We start from the raw sequence: 23,276 nt of genomic DNA, 5'->3' as shown, positions 1-23,276 counted from the left end.
ATCTGTGCTCTGGTGTATAACATTATCTGGAGACAGTGTAGGACAGAAAGCTAGCTGGGTTTGAGCATGTGCTTGTAAAATCAACACTTGGAAATTTCCTTCCATTACAATGGTTCCCTTACAAACATGTGTCGAGCCTACTCAATTATCTTTCTACTCTTCACTGTGTTTAAACATTCTAACAATCCTGGATTCAGATCTCCCTGGGAATATCAAATGTGTAGCAAATTTTTAGAAATAATTTTAAAGCATTAGAAATCATTTGACCGGACTTGCTTGAAAATTACAAGTTTCTAACTATCCATTCCAAGTTATTTTTCCTGGACAAGCCTGCGATGGTCATTTGTAGATCCAGATAGTTTTGGGAAATAATTCATTGTGAATTTTCCAGCAATTAATTATAAAATAATAGAGGAGATTTTAAATATTTGCTTAAATATCTGTGCATATTCTCATTGTAGTTTAACCGTTTAACCATTGTAGATTAACTTGCTTAACTGTTGTAAGAACATCCAGATCTTTCTATATTTACTCATACTTCAAGATGTTTCTCTGCTTACCCTGCAAGAGAGGATATTGACAGACCTGTTCTTCCCTGTATCATTCCCAATAATTTTCTCCAACTTGCTTTCAAGGGAATCGATCTTGCTGGCAACTAGTTGTCGTTCCTGAAGTGCCTTCATTAATTCTGTTCCAAGCTCCATGGATCTCTTCTGAAGCTCCTCATTCTGAATTTCTAGCTTCAGAGTTGTTTCTTTCAGAGCCTTTTCATCAACTCTTGTAATCGCTCCCAGGTTGTGGATAGAGATATTATAAGCATTCAGCTGCTCTAAAACGGCCTTCATTTCTTCCCTTGTTTTGTCCATATGTTGCTTCAGCCCTTTTCCGAGCTGGAGAAGTCCATGTGCAAGGATATTAATGTCATCCACTGAGGCAAACTGAGCTTTCTGTCCTCTCTGAATATTCCTTTGTAGACTCGATGTGAAGCAAGGGAAACAAATAAGCATGATGAAACAAAATGCCTTCATTATGAAAGACAGGCAGTTCAATTTTTTTCCTACTGTTGGTGCACAACCTGTCAATCCCTAGACCCAGAACACAGGCCCTATACTCCTTTGCATCCCGTTACAGAGTCCTCCTGGTTCTTTAAATAATAAATAATTAAACTCAGTGGAAACTGGAGAATTGTAATTAACACCATAACGAGGCATAGGCTATACCTTAGGGACTATCTCCAAAATATGGCTGTATTTCAGGAATCATAAACCTGACAGCATGGAAACAGGCCTTTCATCCCACCCAGTCCAGTTTGTCCATCAACCATCAAGTTAGTCTAATCCCATTATATTCTCTACATTCCCATCAACTCTGTCCAGACTGTACTACTCACCTACACTATAGTAATTTTCAGTAGCCGTTTAACCTACCAAACAACGTAGCTTTGGAATGTGGGAGGAAACCAGAGTACCTGAGAGAAACCCACATGCTCACTGGGAGAATGTTTAAACTCCACACAGACAGTACCGGAGGTTAGGATTGATTCTGGGTCGCTGGAGCAGTGAGGCAGCATCTCTGCTGGCTATGCCATTGTGCTGCCCATTAGATATAGATATTAGACATTTATTTATTAGTCACATGTACATCGAAACACACAGTGAAATGAGTCTTTTTGCGTCACTGAGAATGTGCTGGGGGTGGCCCGCAAGTGTCGCCACTCTTCCAGCGCCAACATAGCATGCCCACAGCTCCTAATCTGTATGTCTTTAGAATGTGGGAGGAAACCGGAGCACCCGGAGGAAACCCACGCAGACACAGGGAGAACGTACAAACTCCTTACAAACAGCGCGAATTGAAACCGGTCACTGGCATTGTAATAGCGTCACACTAACCGCTGCACTACGTGCTGCCCACCTACTACTTAACAGTCCAGTCTGATGATATTTCTTCTTTTTATTAATTATAGTGTTGTAAATATTTAAAGAAAAGAAGGTAACCTCTCAGCTCATATTGTCCATGCCAGATCAAAATGAGCTGTCCAAGATAATCCTACTTCCGACTCTTGGGCTGTACACTTGTAGTTTACAACAGTTCAGCTATGGATTCAAATACTGTTTAAAAATGAAGAGGAGGCCTCTAGCACCTCCTTCAAGCAGCGAGTTTCGAATCATCACACTCTGGGTGAAAAAGTTTTCCTCCGCTTCCCTTTGATCCTTCTGCCAACTACTTTAAGTCTGTGCCCCTGGTTGCTGACCTCTCTGCTAAAGGCACCTAGTGCACTTAGGCAGCATCAAAATGAGGATCTGCAGTTAACCACTGGCATGAGATTCCCAGGTCAGATTTAATGTAGATAATTGCATTAAAAAACAAACTGGCCAACTCTGTCTTAACAATGTGCTTCAGCTTCAGCCTCAAAAATACCTTTACTGTATCAGGAGACGCAAGAAATTCTGCAAATGCTGGAATCTGGAGCAATACACAAAAAGTGCTAGAGGAATTCAGCAGGTCAAACAGCATCCATGGAGGGAAATAAACAGTCGACATTTCGGGCCGAGACCCTTCATCAGGACCATGCTAGGGAATCCAGAGCCAGGGATCACAGCCTTAGTCCTGATGAAGGGGGGGGGGGGGTCTCTTGTTGCCCCACTTAAGACAATCAGAACTCCAGCCCACTCTGATATAGTTCAGTTTATATCAGCGACATGGTCAGTCTCATTGCCTCAAGATTCTGTAATATTATTTACTTGGGTTCTTTTCTTATTAAGTTGTAGTGCTGGTTCACTACAAGGTTCTGTATGGATTGACTCAGTGAGCAACAAGCTGCCACATTCACTACACCCATGCCCATACTCACCTGGGGTACCTCTGGATGGACGAGGTCCCAATGTGGTTGCCATTTGTTGGCAGTGGCCTTCATGACGGTCAAACTCTAACACACCAGTCATGTCCCTGAAGCTGAATCCTGATAAGTGAGGCCATGTAGCGCTGTGATAGCCAGTTACACCACACACGCCCAGGCAGAACCCTCTGTTGCAACTCTTTGAATGTCTTGAATGCCACTGAGATTCACTAATATCCAAAAATAATAAAAAAAGAGACAAATTTAAAAATTGAATAAGTGAAGTACCAGATAAAAATTAAAATCAAGCCAATGCATTTAATTGTTTCTGTTAACTAATTCACATGATATAAACACCTGAAACTTATTCCTCTCTTTTAGAGTCATCGCTGTCTATTGAAGTGAGAGGACAAAACTAGCATACATTCAGCACCCAGATTTCCCAGTGCAGGATTTTAGTATTCCGCCACTGGACTTCCGCAAGGCATGCAATATCAGAGTGCAGTCAGTCTGGCAACAGTGAGGATCTCCCGGAAAGTTCGAGACTTGCCCATTTAGGCGAGTGACCCTCAAAAAGTGTTTCAGGTTGTTGGTCTGGTTCTGCTCACAAGAAAACTGTGCACAGCTGATTTTATAATAATGACCTATGTTAAGGGGTCCTAGATTCATGCAATCTGCATGAAAGATTTTCCTTCAGACAGTGTAAATGATACAAGTGGAACAGGTTCCTTTAATTTGGTCTACTTGGCATAAAATTCTTGGAAAGATATTACATGCACTTTGAAAATGCCTTAAACTTTTAATTTTTATAATGTTTGTTTTGGAGTAAATTCACAGGTATTTCAGTATTTGCAAATTAGACTGTTTTAAGAAATTGAGTTTCTTCATTCAAGTATGTTACAGTTCTGTTTGGATTAAAAATGCGTGCAGCATTTCACCACACTCCCTTAAGGACTGAGTCTTTGAGTCAAAGGGCTGAGTCTCAGATTATTAACAATAACTCAATACCAGCATGAAATATGCCAGAGATGCTGGTTGCATTGAAAAATGCTAATAATAAAGTCACCACACCAATAAACAATAATATGTGGCCTGAGTGATTAAGAATTTTTTAGTCATGATTTGCAAATATAATATTTTAAATCACCAAATCGAAAAGGATGTTTTAAACTTCTTGCTCATTCCAACTATGACAGAAGCATAGAATACCTTACCAATAAGTGATGATATAAACAAAGAAGCAAGGTTTCATAAGTGACCCAGTTTCCTGGGAGGTGAGAATCCAGAAAGCCAAATGAAATCATGGCCCTGTTTCAGTAATCTGAATTTTCCCCCAGCTTTATTTTTCAGTTTGAACAATCCATTAAAGAGAAAGCTATGCCGGAAACTGCCTTTTCAACAACGTTACCTTATATCCAAGAATATAAATCCTGGTGATTAATCCAGTGACGCAGTCCCTTATGTAATACCTTGTGGCCCAATTAAACAAATACATCATTACAGTCCTAATCTTGTGACTAAACAGCGTATGGGTTGAAATTGTACAACTGAGACATCACTGATAGCTCTCTGAGTTTATCCAATGGGCAGATGAGTCATATAAAAAGAGTGAGGTTAGTTTCAGTATTTCACAAGATGGGATCCACATCACTTCCCAGTCTCAGTTGCAGTATGAGGCAACGGAGTTGGTCAATGACTCTTCCTAAAGAAGCAATGAAGGGAGGTTATCCCTATCATTTGGACCAACATCCAATCATGCAGCTCAGAGTTTCAATCATATTCCCCATTAACTTTAAAATTAATCAGTTTTTATATTCCTTCTAAAAAAGAAAATATAGAACATTGTGCATCACATTGAACTCAACTAATATTGAAGATAATGATGTTAAGAATGTCAACAAGTGGCTGCGTAAACTGAGTGCCGAGAGGTTATGAGTCCAGGTATGAGAAATAGTCAGCCTGAGCCAAACTATTCCATTTACAGACTGGAGAGTTTCATTGATTTGACCGGGTGATATGTTGCTGAGTATGTTCTATTCAAAAAGAATCCAATGGGCCAATTGCTACTCTCCCTTAATCTCCTCCCTTTCCCTGCCTCACTTGCCTTTGCACACCCCCATCCTCTGCAACCCATCACCTAGCAATGTTTTATTCCATTTTAAAATGGAATAGTAGAAAGGGAAAATTTTGAAGGTGGTGGTAGAAGGTTGTTTCTCAGACTGGAGGTCCATGACTAGTGATGTGCCTTAGGGGTTGGTGCTGGGCCCATTGTTGTTTGTCACCTATATCAACAATTTAGATAAGAAAGTACAAAGTTTGCAGATCACACTAAAATAGGTGGTATAGTGGATAGTTAAAGTTTCAAAAATTACAGGGGGATCTTGATCAGCCAAGTAAGTGGGCTGAGGAATGGAAAATGGAGTTTAATTCAGACAAGTGTGAGGTGTTGCACAGTGAATGGCAGGGTCCTGGGGAGTGTTGTAGAACAGAGGGACCTTGGAATACAAGTACATGGTTCCCTGAAAGTGGAGCCCCAGGTAGACAGGGTGGTGAAGAAGGCTTTTGGTACACTGGCCTTCATTAGTCAGGGCATTGAGTATAAAAGTTGGGAGGTCATGGTGTGGTTCTACAGGACACTGGTGAGGCTGCACTTGGAGTACTGTGTTCAGCTTTGGTCACCCTGCTATAGGAAAGATGTTATTAAACTGGAAAGAGTGCAGAAAAGATTTACAAGGATGCTGCCAAGACTTGGGGGACAGGGTTATAGGGAGAGGTTGGACAGGCTAGGACTTTATTCCTTAGAGCGAAGGAGACTGAGAGGTGATCTTATAGAGGTGTATAAAATCATGAGGGGCATAGATAGGGCGAATGCACTCAGTCTTTTTCCCAGAGTTGAGGTATCAAGAACTAGAGGGCAGAAGTTTAAGGTGAGAGGGGAAAGATTTAAGAGGATCTTGAGGGGCAACTTTTTTACACAAAAGGTGGTATCTATGTGGAATCATCTGCCAGAGGAAGTGGTTGAGGCAGGTACAATAACAACTTTTAAAAGGCAGTTGGGCAGGTACATGGATTGGCAAGGTTTGGAAGGTTATGGGCCAAATGCTGGCAAATGGGGCTAGCTTGGATGGGGCATCTTGGTCAGCATGGACCAGTTGGGCTGAAGGGCCTGTTTCCATGCTCTATGGCTCTAAAACATGCTCTGTAAATGCAAATTCCTGTCTCTATAAGGCCCCTCCCAACTATTAGTAAACTTATGGAAGTATTGAATGGCTGCATCTTTAAATACCAGCAAAAAACAATTGGTCTGAATGTCATCGGGAGTAGTTAATATGCTGCAATTCCCCCAGTCCATGCCATAACATTAGTGAACAAATTATTTCTGAAGGATATTGTGTTTTACTTTCAGCAAATACTGTTCCAGCAAGGAGAAACAAACAGCCTGTAATGATATTCTAGGGATGTAGGCCTCAGTGCCTTGTAGAGGAACTCACTAAGCACCTGAGGGGATGCTCCAGAGGAAATCACCAGAGGGAACAAGACCCAATTATTTGACATAAAATAGCAGAGCACTGACTTTAGTACAGGCATAAGTAATTTGTGACCTTTCTCAATTAAAGTACTAATTTTTGCACTGTCATATCATTTCCTCCATTGATCTATATACTAAGTGACTGACAGCAAGGTGAGTTATACATCATCTACTGTAATTATTCCTTCATTACAGGACTAGTGCTAAGGTGAGTCCAAAGCGATCCCAAAGTGCAACCAAGTGATGTCAGTGAACACACCAGTACAGATGCACTACTTGGCTTAAGTGGTGAAGGTGATGTAACTTCCAGACAACTGTCACTAGTGGTTTTTGGATCTGTCGCTTCTTTCCAAAGTTACATCTCTGTTTCCTCGCCTAGCCCACCACCCAGTTTTGGGCTCAGCCAGCCCTAAATGGTTCTAAACTTTGTGCAAAAATATAATACTTTTTTGACTACATTTGTTATTTGCTGACGATTTTGTTATTATTCTTTTCTACTTGCAGGAATCTACTCTATGTCTATCCGCAAAGACTTAATTTTCCCAACCGGTTAACTTCTGGTAGAAATATCACAATCAAAATCCAGTTCATGTCAGGGGAGGATCCAAGCAATGCCATGCAGGTAAATTAGTGCAGATAGTCGTTCTCATTTACAAGTTTTACAGAAACTTTCCTCCTGTTGTAACCTTGGAATTTGAACTACAATTATAATGCAGGAACAGTTGTAAAAGCTTTCCTTTCCTGTGGTATCTAGTGTAACATGCTAAGCGGTTTTTGATACACAGTAATGATTAAAAGCTGTGGCACCTCCTGACTTAGAGATGGTAAAGCAGGGGCAATTTCTGAGAACAAAAGGATGTAAAGATAGAAAAGGACAGCACAGGAACAGGCTTCTCAGTCCACCATGACTACACTGACCATGATGCCAATCTGACCAATCCCATCTGCCTGCACATGGTCGGGCACGTACCAGAAGACTTAAGGACAGCTTCTACCCCGCTGTGATAAGACTATTGAACAGTTCCTTTATACAATGAGATGGACTATGACCTCACGATCTTCCTTGTTGTGACCTCGCACCTTATTGCACTGCACTTTCTCTGTAGCTGTGACACTTTACTCTGTACTGTTACTGTTTTTACCTGTACTACATCAATGCATTTTGTACTAACTCAATGTAACTGCACTATGTAATGAATTGACCTGTATGATTGGTTTGTAAGACAAGCTTTTCACTGTACCTCGGTACAAGTGACAATAATAAACCAATACCAATACCAAGACTCTCTATTCCCTGCCTGTTCTTGTGTCTGTCTCAATGCCTCTTAAACATTGCTGTTGTATTGACCTCTACCACCTCCCTTGACCACACATTCCAGGTACCTATCACTCTATATTTAAAAAGAACTTGCTTCACAAATCTCCTTTAAGCTTTCTCCCTCTCACCATGAATCTATGTCCTCTAGAATTTGACATTTCCACCCTGCGCAAAGACTCTGACTATTTAGCTTATCTATGCCTAGCGTAATTTTATATATTTCTATGAGGTCACTCCTCAGCCTCTAATACTCCAGAGAAATCAATCCACGTTTATCCAACCTCTCTTTATAGCTAATACTCTCCAATACAGGCAACATCCCAATGAACCTCTTCTGTACCCTCTCCAAAGCCTCCAATCCTTCTTATAGGCTCACTGGCCTATAACTTCCTGAATTATCTCTATTGCCCTTCTTAAACAAAGGAACAAAATTGAGAATTCTCCAGTCATCTTGGACATTGCCTAAAGAGGATTCAAAGCTCTCAGTTAAAGTCCATGCCTTCCTTAGCATCCTGGGATAGATTCCATCAGACCCTGAGGACATCCATCTTAATGATTTTCAACAGACCCAACACCCCCTCCTTAATATTGACATGTCCTGGGATATCAACATATCTCTCTCTGATTTCACCATCATCCACGCCCTCCTTGGTGAATACCAATACAAGTACTCATTTAGGATCTCACCCACTTCCTCAGGGTCATAAAATAAATTCCCTCCTTTGTTCTTGAGTGGAACTCACGCCAGTGAGGAGGCAATGTTTAACAGAAAGTGATAAGGGAATGAGTGTTTAATTATATTCATAGAATGCAACAAAAAGTGATGAATTATGTTAAAACAATTGAGACTGTAATCTTGAAAAGTAATAATGAATCAGAAAATGTTTTTATCAGAGTATCAATTGTCATGAGTTTACATCATTTTTGGTTTATATTTCAGGTTCTTTTTGGAAAATCAAGTGGTGCAGAATTTGTCTCGGAGACATATACCGCAGTTACTTATCATAATAAGTAAGTAATATGTAACCAGGAGTCATGAAACAACACATTACGTAAATAATACACACACAAAATATTATACTTAATATTTTAGAATTATTTATTGTTCTGTTAATGTTCCAATAGATGGGCGTGAATTGGGGAGATCTCCACTCTTCCTATTGTCATTTTCATTGTTGAATTGCAGCCAGCAGATTTTAACAAAAAAAAACAAAAGCAAGAATTGGTTGGCACTCTAATATCAGCTGTTTATACACCGTCAAATTAGGAAGATGGAAATAGCAGAGGGTATAAGTGGAATCACATTAAATTAACTTCATGAAACTACAAAGGCATATTCTAGATAAGTATATAGATAAATGTGACAGGCTGTCCTTACTTCTTACCCTAACCTTACTAGCGAGCTGTTAAATTTCCTAAATAGACCAGACATACTGAGGAGCAACAATATTCTGGACACAGTAATTCTGCAGTACTGTCAGCCTGTATACTTCAGCAGGTTGTCATTATGAGTTCAAGTGTTTGCAATCTTAATAATATTGGTGTAATAGTCAGTTACAAAGTGGATTGTTAACATCTGTTTTAGTGGCAGATTTGGATTTTAGTCTGGTGCTATTTTTGAGTGTGAGTGTGTGTGTGTGTGTGTGTGTGTGTGTGTGTGTGTGTATCCATGCAATCACTGATCTAGTGCAAATTGCACTAGTTCTGCGTAAATGTGTGCTCAAACTCATTTGCATGTTGCCAAACATGGCCTCTCATGGAGCAGCATTAAAAAAATTGTACTGAAAAATGTTCCTTGATTTATTAAAACATAACAATGTGGTGCAGTTTTATTATTACATCTGGAAATGGCTTTATCACAAAAAAAACATTAATCGGTACTGCTAGTCCCCTACTGTGAATGGAATAAATTCAAATAATTAAGAAAAACTATTTTGAGTAATTTGTAAGTTATATTGGTGCATAGTGGTTATTGCCTTACTAAAATGAAATATATCCAGAGTTATTAATATGTCTCTATTTGTGACAACAGTCTGCTGGAGGCACTCAGCAGGTAGAGCAACATCTGTGAGGGGAAAGGAATTGTCAACGTTTTGGGTCGAAACCCTGGATCTGGACCCAAAACGTCAACAATTCCTTCCCCCCCCCCCCCCCAATAGATGCTGCCCAACCCACTGAGTTCCTCAGCAGATTGTTTGTTGCTGCAGATTCCAGCATCTCCAGTCTCTTGCGTCTCTGTGCCTATTTGTATCCTTGTTCAAAAAAATCTTAATTTGGAGTTCTTCAAACGTGCACAATTAATGAAGATGTGGGATTGGGTGGGGTGGATGGAGAGGGAAGAGACTGGACATTTTGGGGCCAGGATATATCTCTCGTGTGATGTTATTGTAAATTACTTCAAAAGACTGCAGAAACTCAATGTGTGCTGAATATTATTCACATCTAAACTCTGTAAAATTTCAACTAGTTTGGCTGATTTCTGATATTTTGTAATGAAAATATTCAAAGGGATTTAGCAGAAATTCCTGTACATTTACTTTAATAGAAATAAATATCAGAGGAGAGAGAAAGAGAATTAACATTAGTCAAAATTGCCCCAGATATATGTTATTGTACAGTGTGCTTGTAAAGAGCATGCAGAAGACAAACGTGGTGGGCAGGAAAGGCCATCTGTTTGATTAAGCCTACCACACACCATAACAACTCAACAAGTATAACTAAGCAGTCTTCCCTCATCCCAGCTCCTACCCTCCTCTCCATTCCTCACAGCCACCCTTGCAATGATGTAATCTCCCAGAAGCAGCAGAAAACAGTAAAAAAAGGGCCAAAAAAGTGAAAGAAAATTATCTTTAAAATTCCCCTCTGACCCCACCAGTGATGCAAACCATTACATGAGATCACAAGAACCAAGTTTTACTTTCTATTGATGTAGTCTCTGTCACAAGCTTCATCACAAGTACAGTCCAAACCTCATTGACAAAGTTCTGCCAGCCAAATGGAAGCAGCACTGAGGAATTCAGTCTATAATCACCACCTGGTAACCACTACCATTGTGTCTGAACCACTCCCTGCCTAACAGTGGGAGGTCCTGATTTAGGGATCTCCATTCCTTGCCATTTGATTAGGAAGGAAAAACAATGAGAAAATTTTTGCCACAACTGGATTTTGTGGTTTTTTTGGTGGAATTGAATGAGCTCCTACCAGAGTTACAATGGTCAAATTCCTCCACTATTTCACCTCTGCTCAAGACTATATTTATGTTAGGTCAGGAACCAATCCAGCTCCCTCCTAAAGGGGTTAGGAGTCAGCAATCACCAAGCAGGTCAACATTTCATCCAGAGGCTTGCTTACCCAGTTAAAACACATATTCTCTGGTCCTTTCTAACCTGTTAATCTACAAATATGGATGCTCTTTAAGTTAATGCTGTTCTAACATAAATATAGTCCTGAGCAGAGGTAACTACCACAATGGTAGTAGTTACCAGGTAATGACTATATAGCTGCTTCCATATGGCTGCCAGAATTTTGTCAATAAAGTTTAGACTGCTCTTGCGATGAGGCTCCAAGGCAATTACTGATATAATTTATCAGGCAATGGATGACTAAATATGAAAGTATTTGTGTTAAGAACCCTTCACATATACTCCACCCACAGAATAACAATGAGGGCAGTAACATGCTGGGCTTTCTTGTGTATTCATTCTTTTACCCAACCTGAGAATAACACTTTTACATTAGAATGGACACTTCTTAAAGAGCAAAGGTCCGAGCTTCCAGGTGACTAAGTAATACATGTTTCCTCTTCTATTAGATTTTTACACATATTTTACCCCAAAATTTTTGAGGCCCATTCATAATTATTTTTATATATTGTTGTTAGCAACACTAATAGAGCCATGCTTTGTGAAATAGGAATAATTAATAGATATTTGATTGAAAAGATGTCCCATAGATATGTAACACAACTAGTGCATTGCCTACATTAATATTGTAAGTAGAACATCAAGGTTTTGTACAATGAAAAGAAGGGCTCAGTCATTCGTGAGTGGTCCCAACATCTACATTCAGTGTCCGCCATTCTCATTCCCCTGAACTTGCCACTCTTCGGATTCTGAAAGCCAATGTCATTGACTGAGACAGTCCTGGAGCTAAGTGGTGAGGCCCAGAGTGGCAACAGGGCCTAGAGCAATGCTAGTGGTGTGTAGCGAATATACCAGAGCAAGGCCTGCCTACAAAGCTCCTTGACAGCCACAAACTCCCATCCCTGGTCATTGTTAGCTACTAAAGTGTCTCTATGTTTCCAAATGTCAGATTCATAAACCATTCAGAATGAACCAAATATTTATTTTAAAATACAATGTTTTTCAAAAAAATGTTAAATATTTAAGAACAAGCAGGTAAAAAAAATCAACAAAAAAACTTAAAATCACATTAAAAAATTTTTTAAAATAGGCAAAACAGACAATATTTTAAAAAATTGTAACTTACATCAAGCATCCCCACCATTTCCATTCTAATAATGGGCTCACACATGCTGCTGGAGGTTTTATTTGGCATTGGCTTAGACAGCAGACTTTCCAGTGGAAATGCTGGTGAAACTCAGCACAGTTGGGAAGTCATTGACCCAGAACCTACCAGCATTTATTTTGACAAGAGCCAGAACTCCTGGTAAAACCCAGCAAAATCTGCATCATGGCTTAGGACTACAGCAACTTTCTATGCTACAAAAGAACCATCAATTATTAACATTTTCTTGCCCTGCAGGTCTCCTGATTTCTACGAGGAAGTAAAACTTAAGCTTCCTGCTAAAATTACAGAAAGACACCATTTGCTGTTTACCTTCTACCACATCAGCTGCCAACAGAAGCAGAACCAAGGAGGATCACCAGAGATTCTAATTGGTTACTCGGTAAGCTAAGCCAGTTTGCAGGTCACTTTGTCTCGACTGAATGACGTATAGTTGAGCAGTTCCACCGGTGATGTCCATTTGTTATTCAAGTTTGATTCCCCTGAAAAGTCATTGGATAAGGTTTCAGATTCAGTCTCATATTTGTTCTATGTAATATGATCTCCCAGTTAGGTTAGGCACTTGAGGAACTAACCTTGGCATCTCTTGGCAAATTAAGGGGAAAATTCATTAAAGTTCTGAACTCCAAATCACTAGGCAGTGATACAAAAACCAAAAATGCTGAAAACACTCAGGAGGTCAGGCAGCATCTGTTAATAAATTTAATATTTCAGGTCTGTGACCTTTCATCAGCCAGTGACCCTTGGAAGCATAATTTTTATCTAAGGACATTAGGTGGGAACAAGATCAAGCTCAGCTGTAATATTTCCTGTGGTGAAAAAATGTCTAACACTTGCTCTCTTGGCTCTCGCATGAAGAATGGTCACTGGATTAATGGTCACTGGCAAATGGCTCTGGAATGGAATCCTGGGAGAAAATGTGTTAGGAGAACATAGGAATGAAAATAATAATATTAAAGTACCTATTGTTGAAATATCATCTCTATTCCCTGTGTCTATCTCAACTCATGTACAGCAAGTGAAATAAGGAATTGAAAACAGGTTTGATCCTGTTTCAATTCAATGACTAGCCATCCAGAGTTATGAGTTGAATTCAGTTTAAAACAATTGGCTTGTTGTACCATTTGAATGTCTAGCACAATCATCATTCTCGTTAATATGCAGTTTTCTTTTTAACATTGGCTTAAGTCCTATGTTCTTTAAACACTAACAAATCACAAGGGAGGATAGTTATCAGTCACCTGGTGACAAGAAGTAATAAATTCCAAAATTCAGCATTAACAGCATTTCTATTTACTTACCGTCTCTATTGTAGCAAAAAAAATCACAAGGTTCTTTACAGTATTAGCAAACAATAATTGGCACTGTGCCACATAAAGAAATGTTAGGGCGGCAGTCAAAGGTTTGGTGAAAGGGCTCAGTTTTAAGGAATGTCAAAGAAGGAGAAAGAGTGGAAAGGTTTAAGTTTAGGGCCTTGGCAACTAAAGTTCAAAAATCTGCAAATGAGAAATGGGCAGTCAGCAGGAACCAGAACAAAAAGCAGGTGTGGATTGCTTAAGTGTTTCCAGAAGTCTCATCCACTGTCATCTTGATTTCTCTCTTCTATTCACCAATAGAAGTAAGGGATGTGAAATAATAGTGAGAGTTCTTTTTTAAAATAAAGTGTTTAAAAGGTTAAGAAAATGCAAAAATAATTGGGCCAAAAATTGAAACCACTTCCTGTCCTAATTATGGGATGTTCGCAGAGGACTGCCGGTTAAGGTTGAACCCAGGTAACCATGTAGCACGCTTTTCCTGCAATATTTGTGGGCCATGTTTGAGAGGGAACCTCTTCGCCACTCCAGACATGATCTCTGACATCACAGGAGTAAGCAGGGAATGGGAAACCACAGCAGGGAGTTTTGGTATCCTCAATTCCCTTTCCTTTGCACTGGCTGTAGTTTGGACTTCCAACCAGTAGAGACACAGCAGTAGCTGTACGCAACATATTAGATTTTAACAGCTGTAGTCTTTATTTGTTTGACCCTAATTTTGTAGGAATACCATTCAGAAGCATATACAAGGACAGGGATCACTGCAGACCTTGAGTTTTGTGACAGGTCTGAGGTCTTGATTTTCAATTACCCGTGATGGCTTTGCTGGTATATTGAAGGCAATGGTGAATTTCATCGTTGATGACTCCTGAGATATAAGAGGAGGTGGTCCAGGTTTTTTGGGGTCTCACTATGAACCTTTAATATTGGTGGGCAAAGTGGTGCAGGGGAGGCAAGCTGGTAGAGGATGCATTGCCTCAGACCTCAGAAACCACAGAACCAGAGTAGAAGCAAATCACCCTCAATCCTGAGGGACTGCCTAAAAAGCAGGAAGGAAATAGCATTAATCAAACTTCCAGGTTCAATAATTAAATAAAATTTTCCATCTTTAATCTGTAGTGGTTGCCAATTCTTACAAATGAGCGTCTTCAGACTGGCCGTTACTGTCTGCCAATTGCTTTGGATAAGCTTCCCAACAAATACTCGATGCACTCTCCAGAGGTAAGGGTTTCTGTTACATACTACTCTCGTGATTCATTTTTACAGTGGGATATCTGACTTTATCGGGACCATGTTATGGGCAGATAGGTAGTCAGATGTGGATGTTGTAAAATTCTGACTAACTGTTTGATCAGCCCCTTCTTCCTGTGGAGAGTCGAAACCCCAGGTGCTACAGAATTCATACTGAATCCATATATATCCCATGCCTTAGAAGATTAGGTGAATATAGACCATGCATAATGCTTACATAGAATTACATAGATGTTTACAGCACAGAAACAGGTATTTTGCCCAGTATTTGTGTTTCACCAAGCTGCCTCCTACCCACCTTGGTATAATCCTCCTAACCAAGCCCTCCGTTTTTTTGTTCTCCCTCCTGTAGTTTGCCAATTAAATGTTACTTGCCTCAATCTCTCCATGCAGTAGTGAGTTCTTTGTTCCAAACACCCTCCGAGTTAATTTCACATTCTCACTGCTCTTTTTTTTTTAGTGATGATAGTGTTTTGTGCCTAATGTGCCCCCACCCAGGTCAATTTAAAAAGCATTTCCTTTTTTTTCAGTTGAGAATCTGATCTTGTTTATTCCCCTCCCTCCCTTGCTGAAACATATCATGAAGGCCCCAGCACCACAGGTGCCAGTTATTTTTATACAAGCCTTAACAGTGAGTGTCGACAGGCTATAATGCATGAGTCTATTCACAGTCAATACTATCCCTGTGCACTGGCCACTAACATCCATTTCCAGCAAAAGTTATTGACTCTAATAAAGAGTTGGAATCTTTGAATTTGTGGCGCTCAGCAGCCAGTGGTTAACCCATAACCTTTGCTGCAGCTTTAACTGAGTGGCTAAGTAGTCAGCAAGGTGCAAATACAACTTGCATGAAGCTCTTAACCAGGCAATAGTGCTCTAACAGCATATGACCAGCTATAGAGAACTGTAACAGTAGTGGTCCACCTGCTCTGGACTTCTACTCAGATTGCATTGCGCTGATCCTACTGTTGAAAATAGAAATGTTTTTGGGAGTTGCTCTGCTGGCTTATCACACATGCTCTGCCATTTCCAGGATTACCCAGACTATTTGGTGACTGACAATCTTTCTGCCATTTTAAGCACATTGTGTCATGCCATGTAAATGGCACAATTACATCATCCAATCTGTCAATTGTGCCACAAGAACATTTGGCACATGGGGTGTCTGTTCATCCTGCTCTGGAGCAGGAAAGGGGCAGTTTGTTTATGTAAAGCGAAGCTCCCAAGGTTGTAAAGGAGAGAGTGGAGGGAAGCAAAGGGCAATTGCAGCTGCTGACTTGCAGCATAGTTTATTGGTAGTTATTGAAAGCTTCCTGTCGTACATCCATAAATCATTTTTGAAGCTTTGTCTGGAATAGCATGGAATCCCCACTGAGTTCTTTACAGTGAGCTGGCAGGCTACAAGATAACACAGTTCAAACCCCATTGTTTTCAGTTTCATGGCAATAGTCACTTGATTATATTCTACACCTTTATTCTATTCTAGAAAATCTGCAGTCACTCGAACTAACAATAGCACTACAAATAACAAATATTTAGCTAACAGAGCTGACACATTGTCATAGTACTCTCACCCGCCCTCCTCCACTTTCTATAATGAAGATTATATGATTACATGGACCCTCAGATCCTGTACTGTTATCATGTCTTTGCTAAGCTGCTATTATCCCATTATCTTGCTTTTCAAGTCCCTCACATTATGCTGGAGAAATTCAAAACAAATAAACCTGGTTATCCTCAAGGGCAAAAATAATTCATGTTGTAAACACGTGGAAAACTTTGGTTACCCCCAGACTGGCATTTTTGTGCTCTACCTTCACCATCCATGCACGTTCCAGGTAGCAGTACCTGAGATAACAGGGTAGGATAAAGGTGGAAAGAAAGAGGATGGGTACATGGAGAAGAGGCCGTTTTAGATTACCTGACTGCTAGAAACAAGTACACTTGACTATTCAAAGCAAATAATGTTTCCTTGTAGTAAGACTTAGTGTGGCTTCAGACCTCTCCTATTCTGTATTATTCAGCAATAGATTTATATTACTTTATATCAAAAGAATATGAATTTCCATTTTTGTTCAAATACAGAAGATTCCAAACCAGTCTCCACCAATCAAATGGGTAGATGGACACAAAGGTGTATTCAATGTGGAGATACAAGCCGTTTCTTCTGTGCATACCCAGGTAAGTCTCCTGTAGAGCTGAGCTGCAGGATATTGTTCCTGATTTATAGCTGGGTTTCTGAAAGATTTGAGCTGGAAGAACTTCTCATTCACCCCCCTGGTGCCACCTTAACAGCAACATTGACCTCAGAGACATGTAGTGAAAGCAAAACTTAGAATCTTGTCAGTGTGAGAGAAAGCTTTGAGTTATACCTCTTATTTAGTCTTTCATTTCAGGATTATTTTTGCTGCATATGCAAGAGTATTGAGGGTGTTTAAAATCCCTCTGCTTAAAATTAAAGATTTCTGTTTATTGTTGTAAAGTCATTGATGTAAGTGCACTAGACAAAAAGCTTTCATCAGGTCTCTTGCATTGTTTTATCAGCTGCATAGTAAAAAGATAAGAGCAACAAGACTCCACACAGATCCCAGATAATGACTAACATGTCCATCACTGATTTGTAGGAATCCCTTTGTCCAGGCTTTTCATTTGGTCATCTCTCTATGCCTGTGCTATTTAATCTAACATCAAAAGATTGTCTTATTTTACATTTGTTGACCTTGTTGTTAATGCTTCTTAATGCCAATGTGTCATTAAAATGTTTTCACATGTACATGAAATTTAATAATGAAAAAATATAAACATTGTGCATGATTTTACAATAAACACATTATACCTGGAGACACAAGAGACTGCCGAGCAGAAAACAAACTGCTGGAGGAGCACAGCAGATCAGGCAGCACCTATGAAGGGAAATGGACTGTTTCGGGTTGAGAACCTTCATCTGGAATGCTTATATGACTGCACAGATTTACCTCAAATTTAAATATATGTAAATCTGGGAGCTGCTGAGACAATTTTAACAAAGTATTAACCCATTGCCATAAGTAGGTCAATGCCTTATTGAAGTGCTACTTGGAGGAATAACTGGTACACTAACAATTGTGATGTGTGACTTTTCTGTTCTGTTACCAATCAATTTTCTGCCATTATTTCAATAGAAGATGGGAAGAATTGATTCTGCTGAGTGAGATTCCAAGGTGTCAGGAAACAGAGCTGCCACCTCTCCCCTGATGCTGGTTCTGAGAAATGATACTCGTGGCCAGTTTTTATTCTTCAGAGGTTCGATTGGGCTTCTCTGGAAAATGCCCGCAAAATCATAATATTTAGTTTAACAACCAAGACGCTGTTGTTTGAGGTAACAGAGAGGATGTCTTGAAGGCTGAAAGATAGCCAAGACCTAGGCAATGCCAGTGATGTTAATGTCCTGCCAAGGTGAGCAGTGGGACCCATTTCCTGTTCAGCAGTGGGACAAGTGACCAGCTGGCCAACAGCCAAGATGGAAAACCAGTAGATGGCACACTTGGGAAGACTATTGGCAGTGGGGGGGGGGGGGGGGGGGGGGGGGGGGGGGGGGGGGGGGGGGGGGGGGGGGGGGGGGGGGGGGGGGGGGGGGGGGGGGGGGGGGGGGGGGGGGGGGGGGGGGGGGGGGGGGGGGGGGGGGGGGGGGGGGGGGGGGGGGGGGGGGGGGGGGGGGGGGGGGGGGGGGGGGGGGGGGGGGGGGGGGTCAGGATGGGAGGGAGAGACAGCAATGTGTGGTGAAGGGAAACATCAAAGATCAGAAAGAAGAAAACAAAGACCTTCACCAGGGGAAGAGGCTGAAAACCTCCTTGTACAATTTGCAGCAGTCTTACTCCAGTGGCCTAGAGGAGTGCTGATGAAGGAACCAGCCAATCGATGGAGTCAGCAATTTTATGCTTCCTGACACCTTGGAAGCCTATGCAGCAGCAATCAATTTTGAATCAGGCTCCAAATTGCTGTGTTGGAGAGGGGCTATTTAAATTCATTAACAATGGTTCTGCCTTTCCATGATGGACACACAAATGAAATAGTGGCTGTCTCCATAAAACAGCAAAAGGCTTATCCACAAAAGAATGGGCTCAAGTTTCACCCATTTGATAGTTTAACCTCAGTCCCGAGAATCACCCATCCATCCATGGGAAGTAAAGGGTGGGAGGCTAATTTCAAGGTTCATATTTTACTTATACATCTGTGATTCTTTAGCTATCAACTTATAGATGATTTTGCAGAATCAATCATTAAATGCAACTACATTGCCTGATCTCAACCATTGCCTACAAATGAATCACTTGCTGCCATCATGCAATTTTTTTTACCCCAAAGAATTGAAGTTAGAAACTAAGACAATTTTGACCTAAATAGCTTTTAACTGAACAGTTCCAAATCACAAGATGTGCCATAATCAATAATAGCAGTTGAACTTTTATTTCTTTGCAACAGGACAACCACCTGGATAAGTTCTTTGCCCTGTGTCACACGCTGGAGGGCCGGGTAGTATTCCAATTCGGATCCTTGACCAGAAGATAATGGAACATGACCTGGAGCACGAGCTGAAGTTGAGTATAATCTCACTGCCTTCAGCTCGGCTTGAACCATTGGTACTGTTTCTGCACCAGGTCCTGGATAAGCTTTTCCAGCTGACAATACAGCCAATTGTTGTCGCAGGCCAGACAGGTACGCATGCCAACCTGATTCACTAATTCCAATTGAGGTATCACTAACACTATTATCACTTCTTATCTAATTGTTTGAAATGCCTTTGTTACAAATGTAAAACCAGAGATAACACTCAAAACAAATTTTTTGCTGTTGCCTGCATTGCCCCAGTTTTGATCTAATTTTTGTTATCAACAGGCCTGGTCTTGCTCATTGATACCTGTGTAAGCACGTCCAGCCCCAAAACAGTCCAAGGTTCCGTGCTCCTGCAATTCTTGTTGTAACAGCGCCCAAAACTATCACTTCACTGCCAGTGCCCTTTTAGCTGTCAAAACCTAAACCTCTGGAATTATTTCCATAATCTCTCCAATTCGTTTTGTTTCCTCTTTTCTACTTTTAAGGCATTACCTCTACCTTAAATGCTTTAACATTATCCCAAATATGTCCTCTATGTTGTACATTAAAGGCAGTGTATTAAGAAAAATTTATTAACATTGTATTTGCTAATGGTAAGCATATGAATGAGCTAACCTCTCACATTTAGTACAAAGGAGAGAATAAAGATTTTTATATCGATTTCAGTGCATTAACCAGTGACATTTGGTCCACTAGTTGCAAAAATCAAGAATGTAGTTAGGGTTTGCTGGTAAGTTATTTTAATTTTAAGTACATTCTTGTATTTCCTTTAAACTTATCCAGGATCCAATATTTGTTACATCATTAATTCTTGAAGGAAATTACTGCACTAATGTGCTTCCATAATGTCTAAGTATCTAAATTGTAACAATACAGTATGTCAGTTCAAATTGTTCTCCAAGATTTTGTTTCCTTTGAATCTCTTCTGCTTTTAGCAATTGCATAGCTAAAGGTTCAATAAATAGTCATTATTTAAACAATTTAAAATGTGGAGGGACTCAGGCAGCACCTGTGGAGGGAAGTAAACAGTCAATGTTTCAGGCCAAGACCATTCATCAGGATTGGAAAGAAAGAGGAAGAAAGCAGAATAAAAGGGTGGGGGAAGGGGGGGAAGGAGCACAAGCCCACAGGTGATGGATGAATCCAGGAGAGAGGGGGAAGGGGGAGAAAATGATGTGAGAAGCTGGAGGTGACCAGGTGGAAGAGGTAAAGGGCTGAAAATGGAATCTGATAGGAGAGGACAGTGGACCATGGAATAAAGGGAAGGAGGTGGAAAACCAGAGTGAGGAAGGTGTGGATGATGGGTGGGTTGTGAGGGGAGGGGAAGAGAAGGTGTAAAGGGGCCAGTGGAATAAGGGAAAAAACAGGGGGGGACCAGAGGGGCATGGTTACCAGAAGTTATAGAAATCAATGTCAATGCTGCATCAGGTTGGAGACTACCAAGGACAGAATGAGGAATTGTTCCTCTAATCTGTGTCTAGGCCTCAACTTGGCAAGAGAGGAGGCCAGACAGACATGTCAGTGTGGGGATGGGAAGTGGAATTAAAATGGTTGGCCATTGGGAGATATTGTGCTGATTAGTTTCAAGAAACTTACTTGCAATTTCACACCAGAGTCTGAAACTGACCATGGCTGTCCCTCCCTGCGTTTACCATTATTATTCAAAATTTTTCAAACTTGTCTTTCACCTTGTTTTAGAGGAATGGAAAATTATTGCACATATTTAAGCAATTTTTGTCTCTATTATCTTGCACTGTACTGCTGCCACAAAACAACAAATTTCATGACATATGTCAGTGAAAATAAATCCGATTCAATCCTTTTCATTTAAACAATCTGCACTGTTCATTTGCAGCCAATCTTGCACAATTCACATTTGAGTCCGTCGTCTCGATAGTTAACAGCCTTCATAACAGTTCTGACCTCAGCAAGGATCAGCATGGACGCAATTGCTTACTGATGTCTTATGTGTACTACGTGTTTTCGCCTGCCAGATTCACTGAAAGAGGACGGCAAAATGTGGTAAGTGTTGATTTATTACTCCAGTCAGTAGACAGGTCAGAGTAAAACAAAAAGTGGAAATGGTGCATTTAGCACCGCTGACATCAGTTCTGTCATTTAGGGGAAGGCTCTCAAATATGGAATCCAGGCTCCAACTAGAACTATGTGGGTGTCTCATTAGCCAAGAAAATCATTCAATGATGTAGCAGGGCCCTAACTAAACACTGAATTACAGATGCAGGGACACATCACTCTCCTTATTATACTTGGCATTTGCTGTCTAAACCTCCAGACTGGTCAAAGAAATCTTTTAAATAATTTTGGTTAGGGAGGATTAATGTTGATTGCTTATCATGACATCTGGAAACATGCGAGTTTGTGATCTTTCAGCTGAATTTTGGGAAGACCAGAATACAAGACCATTACCAACACTGGAAACCTTGAAATCCTCTCATCCTGTTGCAACCCCCTCACCTGCTTCTACCTGTTATATTGCCTACATCCACTCCATTGTAATCCATCTGCCACTGAAGCCTAAGTCCAGGTTTGCATTGGCTCAGTTGTACCAACAGCCTACTGGCTGGTCACTCACACATTGTCATTTTAAAAACTCTGCTGACCATAACCTATCCCATGCCAAGGCCTGTGCCCATTGCTCTTGTCCTCAGGTCTGTTGGACCCTAGTTCACCCAAGACTTAAAATTCTCATCCTTAAGATCACCCATCTGTACTCTTGAAACCTCACCCCACTCCACCCATAGAACCATACAGCACAATATAGGCCCTTCAGCCCACTCTATTGTGCTGCCCTTCAAGCCACACCCAAGACTATCTAACCCCTTCTCCCCACATATCCTCCATATGCTTACCTAAAATGCTTATCACCCTTCCCATTTAGATCCTCCATCCTGATACATCATCAGCCTCAATTCTCTCCTTTCCTCCAGCTGAAGTTATTTCTGCATTTTTGTTCCCTTCATTTGCCCCAATTGCAGTTTTATCCTCTTCTGTGCAAGTTTCTCATTCTCTGGAATTTCCTTCCTAAATGCCATCCATTTTTTATTCCTTTTTTCCTGCAAGATGATCCTTCAAGCACACAGTATAGTCACTCCCCCCATCTTTTCCTTTAGGTTGTCATATGTTTCTTCTACATATCAATAAAAGGGAACACCTCCTACACTGAAGAGTAGTAAATGAACAGAGTATCACTACTGCATTTGAGATTATTTCATGATATTTCCTATTTTCCCCCATTGCCTTCAAGTCAATATGTTTCACAATGAAAGTCCAATCAAAAAGTAATAGAACATTACAGCACAGTTCAGGCCCTTCAGCCCATGTTGTGCTGACATTTTATCCTGCTCCAAGAACTATCTACCCCTTCCCTCCCACATAGCCCTCCATGTTTCTATCATTCACGTGTTTTAAGTCTCTTAAATGTCCCCAATGTATCTGCCCCCACAACCTCTGCCAGCAGTGCATTCCACACACCCACCATTCTGTGTAAAAAAAAAATTTGCCTCTGACATCTCCCCTATACCTTCCTCCAATCACCTTAAAATTATGCCCCCTCATGTGAACCATTTTCACCCTGGGAAAGTCTGACTGTCCACTCGATCTATGCCTCTTGTCATCTCACACTTCTATCACTCACCTCTCATTCCTCCTTCACGCAAAGAGAAAAGCCCCAACTCACCTCAACCTAACCTCATATGATCTCCAATCCAGGCAGTAGCTCTGGTAAATCTCCTCTGCACTCTAAAACTCCATCCTTCCTATAAGGAGGCAACCACACAATACTCCAAGTGTGGTTTAACCAGAGTTTCTATAGAGCTACAACATTACTTCATGGCTCTTGAACTCAATACCCCAACTAATAAAGGCCAACACACCATATGCCTTCTTAAC

At 40.7% G+C, this 23,276-nt stretch overlaps 1 protein-coding gene across 1 annotated transcript in view; it reads left to right on the top strand.

The window, feature by feature from the left end:
- The window catches only part of LOC127572902 (dedicator of cytokinesis protein 8-like), a 134,596-nt gene that overhangs the window by 46,157 nt on the left and 65,163 nt on the right, over positions 1-23,276 (top strand). Inside the window, 8 exon segments of the mRNA XM_052020629.1 lie at positions 6,870-6,987; positions 8,624-8,694; positions 12,448-12,592; positions 14,643-14,744; positions 16,860-16,955; positions 19,236-19,287; positions 19,290-19,469; positions 21,223-21,393. Of these exon segments, the coding sequence (XP_051876589.1) occupies positions 6,870-6,987; positions 8,624-8,694; positions 12,448-12,592; positions 14,643-14,744; positions 16,860-16,955; positions 19,236-19,287; positions 19,290-19,469; positions 21,223-21,393 (935 nt within the window).

The sequence above is a fragment of the Pristis pectinata genome, chromosome 7, assembly GCF_009764475.1.
Source record: "Pristis pectinata isolate sPriPec2 chromosome 7, sPriPec2.1.pri, whole genome shotgun sequence".
Lineage (NCBI taxonomy): Eukaryota > Metazoa > Chordata > Chondrichthyes > Rhinopristiformes > Pristidae > Pristis > Pristis pectinata.
Note: the sequence above shows the minus strand (reverse complement) of the source record. Positions and strands in the feature narration are given on the sequence as shown.